Source organism: Callithrix jacchus, chromosome 7 (assembly GCF_049354715.1).
Source record: "Callithrix jacchus isolate 240 chromosome 7, calJac240_pri, whole genome shotgun sequence".
NCBI classification, from domain to species: domain Eukaryota; kingdom Metazoa; phylum Chordata; class Mammalia; order Primates; family Cebidae; genus Callithrix; species Callithrix jacchus.
The window spans coordinates 63,420,351-63,432,534 of NC_133508.1; the positions used below are offsets into that span (position 1 = coordinate 63,420,351).

General features: G+C 46.4%; 1 protein-coding gene across 6 annotated transcripts in view; it reads left to right on the forward strand.

Moving 5' to 3' along the window:
• The window catches only part of ARID1A (AT-rich interaction domain 1A), an 83,954-nt gene that overhangs the window by 67,393 nt on the left and 4,377 nt on the right, over positions 1-12,184 (forward strand). For 4 of the 6 annotated variants that reach the window (XM_035308272.3, XM_035308274.3, XM_078330831.1 and 1 more), the window contains 11 exons: positions 1,219-1,364; positions 1,455-1,564; positions 2,829-3,038; positions 6,049-6,256; positions 7,390-7,522; positions 7,704-7,879; positions 8,244-8,394; positions 8,476-8,610; positions 8,695-8,791; positions 9,211-10,102; positions 10,449-10,579. In XM_035308272.3, the coding sequence (XP_035164163.3) occupies positions 1,219-1,364; positions 1,455-1,564; positions 2,829-3,038; positions 6,049-6,256; positions 7,390-7,522; positions 7,704-7,879; positions 8,244-8,394; positions 8,476-8,610; positions 8,695-8,791; positions 9,211-10,102; positions 10,449-10,579 (2,389 nt within the window). The remainder of the gene's footprint in view (positions 1-1,218; positions 1,365-1,454; positions 1,565-2,828; positions 3,039-6,048; positions 6,257-7,389; positions 7,523-7,703; positions 7,880-8,243; positions 8,395-8,475; positions 8,611-8,694; positions 8,792-9,210; positions 10,103-10,448; positions 10,580-12,184) is intronic. The other 2 variants (XM_035308273.3, XM_078330829.1) reach the window with 1 other exon arrangement.

Below are 12,184 nucleotides of genomic sequence, written 5' to 3' on the forward strand. Positions count from 1 at the left end.
AGTGGGTTTTTAATAATACTTATGTCTTGGATCTCTGGTGTTATAAATAGTAGATGGTAAGCTTGTGGTTTACCATTTCTCCTACTCTTTTATATGGTCCTACATGTTGACTCTGGTGCTAGAGTGCAGAAGGCTCATGTGATTAGGTTTAATGACTTCTTTAGACACTAAATCTTATTGAGTTGTTAATGAACCAAGGTGTAGAATAGGGTAATTGACTATAAAGAGGTAGATTTGGGAGGACTTCAGAATGATGGAAGTGCAAAGTTTGCATTAGGCCCATCAAGAATTTGCAAAGCCACCTCTGGGTGCTATGCTGAGGGTTCCAGTCTGATTGGGATTTGGCATGACAAAAAAGTGGTAAATTTGGCATTTCATCTATGCCTTTTGCCATAGAGAGGACCCATAAATGAAAAGACATTTGGAGGTGGCTTTGAGGAAGGCAGTACTTATAAGACACAGCAAGATTCTGTTCTTCAAAGAATTGTACCCTTTAAAATTGGGCTATTGTGGCCAGACGCAGTGGCTCACACCTGTAATCCCAGCACTTTGGGAGGCCAAGGCAGGTGGATCACCTGAGGTCAGGAGTTTGAGACCAGCCTGTCCACCATGGTGAAACCTCGTCTCTACTAAAAATACAAAAAATTAGCCAGGCATGGTGGCGGGCACCTGTAATCCCAGCTACTCAGGAAGCTGAGGCAGGAGAATCACTTGAACCCAAGAGGCGGAGGTTGCAGTGAGCCAAGATCACACCACTGCACTCCAGCCTGGGTGACAGAGTAAGACTCCGTCTCAAAAGAAAAAAAAGATAGAGCTATTGTTTGCTATCTGGAGCTTGAACTCTCTTAGTTTCTTTTGTGGGTGGTAGAAGATAAGAAAATCTAGGTGTTAGCTGGACATAGTGGTGCATGCCTAATAGTGCTAGGCACTCAGGAGGCTGAGGAAGGCAGATCATTTGAGCTCAGAAGTTTAAAGCTGCAGTAAGGTATGATCACACCACTACACTCCAGCCTGGGTGCCAGAGGAATACCCTGTTTCAAGAAAACAAATTAATTAAAGAAAAATAATATCTGGATATTGTGAAGTTCTAGTTTTGGGGACCTATAAATGTTTTCCTTTTAATTATAACTGGATGACCACAAAACCCTATTTGGCTCAAGTTCAAATCTAAAAGCTCATAGTCTAACCTTTGTCTCTCTCACTTTCCATCTTCCTTAGGCCACCAGGCTACCCCAATATGAATCAAGGGGGCATGATAGCAACTGGGCCTCCTTATGGACAAGGGATTAATAGTATGGCTGGCATGATCAACCCTCAGGGACCCCCATATTCCATGGGTGGAACCATGGCCAACAATTCTGCAGGTAAGTGCTCGTCATTCTCACTAGGGATTTCTTTAAGACTCACATCACAGCTAAACTTACTGGACTTGAGATTTTTTTTCTCTTTAACAGGGATGGCAGCCAGCCCAGAGATGATGGGCCTTGGGGATGTCAAGTTAACTCCAGCCACCAAAATGAACAACAAGGCAGATGGGACACCCAAGACAGAATCCAAATCCAAGGTAGCGATTTTTGTCTTGACTCCTTTCAACTTTGTGTGTCCTGTCTTTTTCAGTGTTAGGAAGGAAAAGGAAAAAGAAACAAGAGTGACAAGATCCCAGCTTTTTATGACACCGGAGTAGATGGTCTCTGAAAAAGCTGCTGTTGCCTCTTCTTATCATGAAGGGTCTCAGAATAATAGCTTAGTGATTTGAGTCTGGGTTGCTCTAAGGGATCCTGGTGAATAACATAATATTCTCACAGCTATTTGTTATGGAGGAAATGCCAGACCCTGCAGCATCAAACTCTCTGTATTGTTTGGCTGGTGTCCTCTGTGAAACCGTGCCTCCTGTACTCAAGCACTGATATATAGGGTGTGCCATGGGCAACTAGTTGCTCTTCTCTTCCTGAACCTTAGCAGCAGGAATGGTACCCTGTGTTCTGTAAAGAAGGAGATAAGGCAGATGAGGCTTGAGTCCTCAGCTTCCCTTAGGTTGGTCCTGGGTGTGATGTTAGGTTGTTTGGTAGCCATGGATCCTACTCAGCATTTAGTTCATTTGAAATATTTCTGTCCTTTGCCATACCTTACTTTCCCTATCTATATAAGTAGGGAAAATAAAAATCATAGCTGCTACCTCCTGTGAATCTTCACCTCTGGTTCCCAGCCCTTTTGACCGTCTTCCTGTCTTGGACAGGATGATATCCAAAGCCCTTCAACCAGGTGGGAACCCTTTGCTTCCTTTCTTTAAAAGAGGCAAAGAGTTTCTTTTCGTTTTAGTCCATCCCATTGCCTCAAGATCATGTCGTGAGTTTTTTTATTTCTCTGAAACACAGTACTTAAGTATATTCAGGCTCCTGGGTAGTAGTGTGGGAGTAGTAGCGGCTTTGATGTCAGCTGGACAAGGATTTGATACTCACCCTGCCACTTAAAAGCTGTGAGATCTTAGGCTTTGCCTCCTGGTGCCTGCTTTCTTATCTTTAAAAATTGGGATAATTTTATAATGCTTAATATATAATTTATATATAATTTACAATACCTAATATATAAAGGCATCTAGCACAGCACCCAGTATATAATGTATATTCAGTGTTAGCTTCCTTCCTTTATAGGAAAAAAAAAAATCTAGTTCCCTTTTGGCCTTTCAACCTTAGGAAAGGCAGGGCAGGTGTTAGTGACCACCCCAGAGTAAGAAGCTTTAATACTGCTCCAGTCAAGAGACTTCTGAAACCCTTAGCATAGACTTTGAATCTGACCCATTCCTATGAATTTTGACCTGAACCTTCCAGAAATCCAGTTCTTCTACTACAACCAATGAGAAGATCACCAAGTTGTATGAGCTGGGTGGTGAGCCTGAGAGGAAGATGTGGGTGGACCGTTATCTGGCCTTCACTGAGGAGAAGGCCATGGGCATGACAAATCTGCCTGCTGTGGGTAGGAAACCTCTGGACCTCTATCGCCTCTATGTGTCTGTGAAGGAGATTGGTGGATTGACTCAGGTGAGTGGGTGCCTAACACTTGACTGCCCCTGTGGTTTCCACAAACCCCTTTCTAGGTATTCACTGGCTTCATGTGGTACCATATATCCCACAGGGACATCATCCTCTCCTGATCTCTGAGTTGAATATTGATAGACCAGGGAGCACAGGTTTCCCAGAAGATAAGGCAGGAAGCAGAGACCTCCCTGGTAGTGTGAGGCTTTGGCAGTAAGTTTAACGTATGTATCTAAGGTCCCACTAAGTTGCAAAGCTAGGGAAAGTCTGTGGACATTCCGATTCCATGGGAAATAATTTGGCATAGTAGCAAAGACAAGAGTTGGGGAGATGGACCTGGTTTTGAATCCCTTCTTAGCCACTTACAACATATATGACCTTAATCAAGATGTGTAACCACTGTGAACCTTAATTTCCTTGTTTGTAAAATATAGACAGTATATAATCCACTAGACTGTCACAAGTTAGAAATAATGAAAAAGGCTTTCAGCAAGGTTTCTGCCGCATAAATCGGCCTGCAAGATGGTATGGAGCTAGCCAGAGGAGTTGTAGATCTTCTCATTACTGGAAGCTTCCCAGTGGAGATAGGATTTCAGGAGCTGCTTAGTAGAAATAGTTTATTATAGAGGAAGAAGTAGTAGGAAATTATGTGTTTAGTTATTCTGTATGGAAGACTTAAGTGAATACCTGAATCGTACACCAACCAGAGCTTGTGCCTACTCTGTTACCTTACAGTTTTGTAGACTCAGCCCAGGAGGCAAACAGGTGAGGCAGCATAGACAGACAGCAGACTATGCCTTGTGGACTTTCCTCCTGTGCGTGTTCTGTAGTCACCAGACCAGAAGCCTGCTGTTGGATCAGTTTGTGGCTGAGCTCAGGGAGGCGTGGCAGGGAGGGACTTACTCCAAACCTTCTAAACCAGAAGAGGAAAACAGCTGTCACCAGCAGAAAAGAAAGTGATTGGAATGAAGCCAGCCAACAGTCAGTTATGAATTCCTTCTCCCTTTAGGCTTTATTCCCCTCCCCCACAAAGGAAAACAAAACAAAACAAGACACGTGCGTACTGCCACAAAACTGGCATGAGAAGCAAAGCCACAAAAGGCTTCTGAGGTGGCTCCATGTATATTCCTGCCATTCTGCCTGATACTCAGATCGCATAGTCAAGCCTTCCCTGCCTATAGGGAAAGGGAGCATTGAGTTAGTTTCACTCACTTTTCATTGGGTGGGCTTCAGGGTTCACTGAACCTAGGAAGAGTTACAGAGAGAATCCTGATGCCTGAGCCTGTCTTCCAAATTGCATAAGGATGCAAACCTTTAAAATGCCATGATTATAATCAAACTTTTATAAAAACAGTGATAAATCAGTGGCAAAAGCGTATTATTTATAAGTTAGTTTGTGAAGACTCCCAGAAAGCAAAGATGAATCTTCAGCTTATCTAAAGGATTAGTAGGGTTTAGGTGGAAGGAGTGGCCAACCCAGTAGACTGGCCAGATGACATAGAGATGGGAGTCTGGATATTTCCCCCAAGGCCATCTCCAACCATGAAGACTTAGCTCACCCACTCTAGAAAGTATTCCTATGCACCTCTGCCCCATCTAGGTTGTCCCCCTCTGTGGCTCTCTAAACTCCTCTCTGGTATCATGGGTACCATATCAGCAGACATTTTAACCTATTGAACTTCCTTTGTGTATAGGGACTGGAAAATCCTTGTTCCCAGGCCTTGGGACAGGCTTACCATATGGTAAATGAATAAGCATAAGAATACATGAAGAAGAAGACCTGTCCAGCTAGAGCAGAAAGACTAATTGTAAGGAGCATCTAGGAAATGGGCTTGGTCAGTGTGCCCTGAAGCTGAGGGAAGGAGGCAAAACTGTAGGTTGGCTGCTGGGGAGGTACAAAAGTCATAAGGCGGCCCTGGGCGGGGTGCAGTGGCTCACACCTGTAATCCTAGCACTTTGGGAGGCCGAGATGGTTGAATCACCTGAGGTCAGGATTTAAGACCAGCCTGACCAACATGGCAAAACCCTGTCTCTACTAAAAATACAAAAATTAGTGGGGCGTGGTAAACCAGGCGCCTATAGTCCCACTACTTGGGAGGCTGAGGCAGGGGGATCACTTGAACCCAGGAGGCAGAGGTTGCAGTGAGCCAAAATGGCACCACTACACTCCAGCCTGGATGACAAAGTGAGACTCTTTAAATAAATAAATAAGGCGCTGAACATCTGGACAATTAGGACAGTGACTGATGAGGTAAAGGGACCTGTGGTTGTTTGTCACTGAGATATGTAGGAGAGCAGTGGCACAAGAATGTCAAATTTGCAGAGAGTGCCATGCCAAGAAAAAAAATCAGATGTGTAAATCCCCAGTTTGACAAAGCAAGTCAAGCAGGGTAGTCATTGATACTATCACAAGTCTCCATTTTATAAAATGTTAGTTTTTAGTAGTACATTTAAAATAGGATTTAGGGCCAGGTGCAGTGGCTCAAGCTTGTAATCCCAGCACTTTGAGAGTCTGAGGAGGGCAGATGACTTGAGGTGAGGAGGGCAGATCACTTGAGGCCAGGAGTTTGAGACCAGCCTGGCCAACATGGTGAAATGCTGTCTCTACTAAAAATACAAAAATTAGCCAGGTGTGGTGGTGCACTCCTGTAATCCCAGCTACTTGGGAGGCTGAGGTAAGAGTATCGCTTGAGCCCGGGAGGCAGAAATTGCAGCAAGTTAAGCTCGTGCCACTGCATTCCAGCCTAGGCGACAGAGCGAGATTTATTTTTTCTGTCTCAGAAAAAGTAGGGTTTAAATAGGCAGATGATTTGTACACCATTTTTCGGCAGTATACTAAAAAACTGGATTTAACACTTGTTGTGAACTATCCACCAAGCAAGATTAACTTTTGTAATTACCTAAGAACTGTGATTCTACAAAAATGAATTACCTTGCAGCCTGATAGGGCTTGTGGCTTATGGACAGGAAAACCAGGCAGGAGATATACCCCGACTCTTGTGGTTTGGTTATACAGGTCAACAAGAACAAAAAATGGCGGGAACTTGCAACAAACCTCAATGTGGGCACATCAAGCAGTGCTGCCAGCTCCTTGAAAAAGCAGTATATCCAGTGTCTCTATGCCTTTGAGTGCAAGATTGAACGGGGAGAAGATCCTCCCCCAGACATCTTTGCAGCTGCCGATTCCAAGAAGTCCCAGCCCAAGATCCAGCCTCCCTCTCCTGGTAAGGATGGGGTCAGCAGCCCCACTAAGGCTGAGAGGGCCTACTGCACCTGCCTCCAGCAGGATATGCCAAGGATCTGTGCTCTTGCCCTACCACAGGTCTTAACAGGTTGGCTGAATAGAGAGTGGGCAGTGGAAACTTCCCTGGGAGGTACTCTTCAGCAGCCCTTAAATTTTAATTTTTGTTGTGCACCTGGCAACTTGCCAAATGTTTGTAAACTGGTGAATGGGAGGGGCACAAGAAGAGTGGGGAAACTGACAAATGGCAGCAAAGCAGGGCCATCTGGAAGCTTTGGCCCATTGATGTCAGCACCTTAGAATGCAGCTCACACTAGAGCCCTGAATTCCCCAGGGAGCTGAGATAGTAATGAATGAGGAGGGAGTGGGGAAGGGATATGAATGGAACTCTCTGATGGGAGTGCCTCTGCCTACCCTCCATTCTGAGAGGAGGCTGAGACCTAGGGCGAGCCTGGGGAGGAAAGAAGGCCAGGGTGCCTGGAAGGTGGGTGTAAACACATGTGCCCTGGTGTTGACCTCTGAGGGTGTAATGAGTGCCTGAGATGACTCATCAGCTGGGGAGGCCTCAGCAGTGGGATATCTACTGCTGGGAATGGTAACTATTGGAAACATTAAATTACTAGTAGTTTTGTGCTTATCAGCTTAGAAGAACATTTGAACTTGAGGGATGACACTATGCTGGATGCTTTAGAACAGGAGCTCTCCTAGGCTCCTAAAATGCATCCCAGATTTGGATTCCACCCTACCCAGGATTTGGGAGGTTCTGACTGGAGCTCCTGCACCAGCATTACAGGATTTAATAGGTTAGACAAGGTCCTTGGAGAAGTGAAGAGAAATAGCCAGGGAAGCTGGCAGTGACTCAAGGAATCACCAGCATAGTGATGTCATGGCCGCATCACTTCTCTTCTCTACATGTAAAACAAAAAGAGCTACAAAACCCTCAAATTTCCTTCTTTATGACCTGGATATTGCAGATCTTCTGATAAGAATGGTGATCACGCTTGAAAGGCCTTAGGAAGAACTTTCTCAAAGAGATTCTGGGTCATTCATGTGTTTTTGTGAGAGTTAAACACTTCCATACCAAGCAAACTGCTCAACTTGCTTCTCTGTCCACAGCGGGATCAGGATCTATGCAGGGGCCCCAGACTCCTCAGTCAACCAGCAGTTCCATGGCAGAAGGAGGAGACTTAAAGCCACCAACTCCAGCATCCACACCACACAGTCAGATCCCTCCCTTGCCAGGCATGAGGTAAGGCCAAGAGCAGAGGTGGATGGTTGAGGGGATGGTTGGAGATAAGTGCATGGGAACTCCTTTGCAGCCCAAGGGTGGTCCCTGCCTCTGCCTTCTCAGCCAGTGACTCCTGCGTGTCCTGTGTTATATTGGAGGAATTGGTCTATCTGGGGTTTAATTGATTTTCCTCACTCTGGAGCAGGAGCAATTCGGTTGGGATCCAGGATGCCTTTAATGATGGAAGTGACTCCACATTCCAGAAGCGGAATTCCATGACTCCAAACCCTGGGTATCAGCCCAGTATGAATACCTCTGACATGATGGGGCGCATGTCCTATGAGCCAAATAAGGATCCTTATGGCAGCATGAGGAAAGGTGACTGATCTGATTGCTATTGAACTTGTACTCTTAAAGACAGGGCCAGTGAAATGGGGGAAAATCTTGAGTGATTCAGGGTTCTTGTGGAGCCAATCTCTGAGATAATGCATTTCCTGTCCTAACTACCCCTCTTCATCCCTACCTCCTTTGTCTCTTCCCTGGCCTCACCTTGACATCCCTTAACAAGTACATGCTTTTTGCTGGTTGGGGCATCTTTAGAACTCTGTTTTGAACTTGTCTGGAAAACAGTGAGATCAAACCTGAACTCTGAAAAGGGCCTGGGTCTTTGGAGCAGGCAAAGTGTAGATTACTAGGCTTGCCAACTTGCCAGTTTGTTCACTGCCTGCCTTTATACACTCAGCTCCAGGGAGTGATCCCTTCATGTCCTCAGGGCAGGGCCCCAACGGCGGGATGGGTGACCCCTACAGCCGTGCTGCCGGCCCTGGTCTTGGAAATGTGGCAATGGGACCACGACAGCACTATCCCTATGGAGGTCCTTATGACAGAGTGAGGTAAGCATGGCACCAGCTCCTATCCATCCCCCAGCACCCAGAGCTATAGTGGGCTCAATCCACCTCTCCAATTTTCTTTAGGACGGAGCCTGGAATAGGGCCTGAGGGAAACATGGGCACTGGGGCCCCACAACCGAATCTCATGCCTTCTAACCCAGACTCGGGGATGTATTCTCCTAGCCGCTACCCCCCACAGCAGCAGCAGCAGCAGCAACGGTGAGTAAAGCCTGCTCCCAGTGCTGCTGTGACTCAGACTTTGCCACTGCCCACCCTGATCATGTGTTTCTTTGCCTCCTGTAGACATGATTCCTATGGCAATCAGTTTTCCACCCAAGGCACCCCTTCTGGCAGCCCCTTCCCCAGCCAACAGACCACAATGTATCCACAGCAGCAGCAGGTGAGGAGGGTAGCTGGGAATGGACTAGCATGTAGATTCCCTTTGAAAGATAGTTACTAATGTGTTAAAGTCTAAGAAGCTCACTTTAAGTATTTTGGCATTCTTCTCTCACCTGACTGGCCATTTGGGCCCAAAGAGCCAAGTCCTCGATCTCTTCTGTTTGGAGCTGGAAAGGGCTAGAAATAGATCTTATTTTGATTTTTAGGTTTTATATATTTTTCTACTTAGAGCAAGGGAGGGGAAGAAAGAGTGGTGGTTGCTTTTGGAAACAACTTAAAAAGACAGTTTGTTAAGGTGATTCCTTTGTTTCCTTGGAGTCTGTGTCCACCATTCATTTGGTTGTAGCCATCTTGGCATCTGTGGGCTTTATGTCTCTGAGTGCAGAGCATTAACTTGTCCTCTGCTTCTCTCTGCCTTAGAATTACAAGCGGCCAATGGATGGCACATATGGCCCTCCTGCTAAGCGGCATGAAGGGGAGATGTACAGTGTGCCATACAGCACTGGGCAGGGGCAGCCTCAGCAGCAGCAGTTGCCCCCAGCCCAGCCCCAGCCTGCCAGCCAGCAACAAGCTGCCCAGCCTTCCCCTCAGCAAGATGTATACAACCAGTATGGCAATGCCTATCCTGCCACTGCCACTGCTGCTACTGAGCGCCGACCAGCAGGCGGCCCCCAGAACCAATTTCCATTCCAGTTTGGCCGAGACCGTGTCTCTGCACCCCCTGGCACCAGTGCCCAGCAAAACATGCCACCGCAAATGATGGGCGGCCCCATACAGGCATCAGCTGAGGTTGCTCAGCAAGGCACTATGTGGCAGGGGCGTAATGACATGACCTATAATTATGCCAACAGGCAGAGCACGGGCTCTGCCCCCCAGGGCCCCGCCTATCATGGCGTGAACCGAACAGATGAAATGCTGCACACAGATCAGAGGGCCAATCATGAAGGCCCATGGCCTTCGCATGGCACACGCCAGCCCCCATATGGTTCCTCTGCTCCCGTGCCCCCCATGACAAGGCCCCCTCCATCTAACTACCAGCCCCCACCAAGCATGCAGAATCACATTCCTCAGGTATCAAGCCCTGCTCCCCTGCCCCGGCCAATGGAGAACCGTACCTCTCCTAGCAAGTCTCCATTCCTGCACTCTGGGATGAAAATGCAGAAGGCAGGTCCCCCAGTGCCTGCCTCACACATAGCACCTGCCCCTGTGCAGCCCCCCATGATTCGGCGGGATATCACCTTCCCACCTGGCTCTGTTGAAGCCACACAGCCTGTGTTGAAGCAGAGGAGGCGGCTCACAATGAAAGACATTGGTAAGGAGACCTCCCTGATTGGGTTGCCTAATCTGCCCCTTTTTGTCTTGTCCATTGTTCCCTCCACCTTAATATTCTGGTCCAGTGTTGACAAAAATAGAACCAAAGAACTTTGGAAAAGGAAGAAATAAGCCAACTAAAGGTTTTCCTTCAAAACATTGCCATACAATGACGTCCTAGACAGATAGTTTAGAAGCCACGAGGGGCTGGTATGTGTCATCTCCCAGACAGGAACTGCCTTCCACTTTGTGTTAATCTTCAGAGTAGCCTGACTGATGGGGCAGCCCTGGGGGTGCCTTCAGCCAGCCTGGGCTTGGTGGATGGACGACATGGAGGTTTATTTCAGGAACCCCGGAGGCATGGCGGGTAATGATGTCCCTCAAGTCTGGTCTCCTGGCTGAGAGCACATGGGCATTAGATACCATTAACATCTTGCTATATGATGACAACAGCATCATGACCTTCAACCTCAGTCAGGTGAGTACCAGTGCTTCGGGAAGATTGAGAGCATTTGGGATCTTAGTGTAAACAATGGGAATGTGTCATCCTTAGCCACCTTGATATTTCTCTCTCGTAGGTATCTTCCGTGCCAGTACTTTGCTTCCTTTGCTTCTGGGCACAGGCCCAGGATCTTGAGAATAATGATAATTTGTTTTAGGTATCATTACGTTGATGCTTTAACAAAGGATTGACTTCAAAGGGAATTTGGGAGACACTTTGTAGTATTAGTAAGAAAGCAGATTCTATTGATGCCAGTGGGGACACCATATTTTCTAGAAGAATCTGGTGGGGTTTTTTTTGTTTTTTTTTTTTTAATCGAGATGAGGTCTCACTATGTTGCCCAGGCTCATGAACTCCTGAGTTGAAGTGATCCTCCCAAAGGGCTAGGATTATAGGCATGAGCCACCAGGCCCGGCCTGAATCTGTGGTCTTTTTATCAGTGAGCAGAGCATGTTTTTTCCATTTTCCCTTTCTTCTCTGAACAGAAGGGATCTTTGTTGATCCCTGTTTATTTAGATGTAGAATAGTTGGGGGGTTTGGTTGTTTAGCAATGTCTTTTGAAGCTGATTCTTCAAACCCACTCTCCATAGGATGTGCACACCAGCATAGGTGCTGGGAAGAGTTTATGCTGTGTCATCCTACTCTTTCTTTTGATCGTCTTTAGTACCTACCAACCTGTATATCAAGGAGCTGACTTATTAATAGTTACCAATTATTGTGCTCTTAATTTTGTGCCATGTCCTTAATATTTTATTTCATGTCATCCTAGCAACAGCCCTAGGAGACAGGAGATGTGGCCATTTAGAGATGAGTAAATAGGCTCAGAGTCTTACCCTTGTTGAGGTTAACATAGCTATCAGTAGAATCTATCTGATTCCTAAGCCTGATTTTATTTCCATTGTATAATATTGCTTTCCATATGCCAGGTATTTGATATCTCCCAGTTACACCTCAGAGCAACCCTGCAAAGTTGAGGAATTTTTATCATTTTATACAGCTAGTTCCTGGAAAAGCCAGAATTTAAACCTAGATCAAACTTTGTTGTTGTTGTTGTTTTAAGAGACAGGGTCTCCCTCTGGCACCTAGGCTGGAGTGTAGTAGTGCCCTCATGGCTCACTGCAGCCTCAAACTCTTGGCTCAAGCAATCCTTTTGCCACAGCCTCCTGAGTAGCTCGGACTACAGGCAAATACCACCATATCCTGCAGTTTATTTATTTAGAGACAGGGTCTCACTCCATTACTCAAGCTAGAGTGCAGTGGCGCAATCAACAGCTCACTGCAGTCTCAACCTCCTAGGCTCGGGTGATCTGAGAGCCTCCCACCTCAGCTTCCCAAGTATCTGGGACTACAGGTCCCAGCCATGCTTGGCTAAATTTTTCTTTTCTTTCTTTCTTTCTTTTTTTTTTTAAAAAAAAAAAAAAAGAGTTGGAGCTTCACCATGTTACCCAGGCTCGTCTCAAACTCCTGGGCTCAAGTGATAATCTCACTTCAACCTTCCAAAGTGTTGGGATTACTGGTTGGGCACAGTGGCTCACAGCTGTAATCCCAGCATTTGGAGGCCAGTGCAGGAGGATCAGTTGA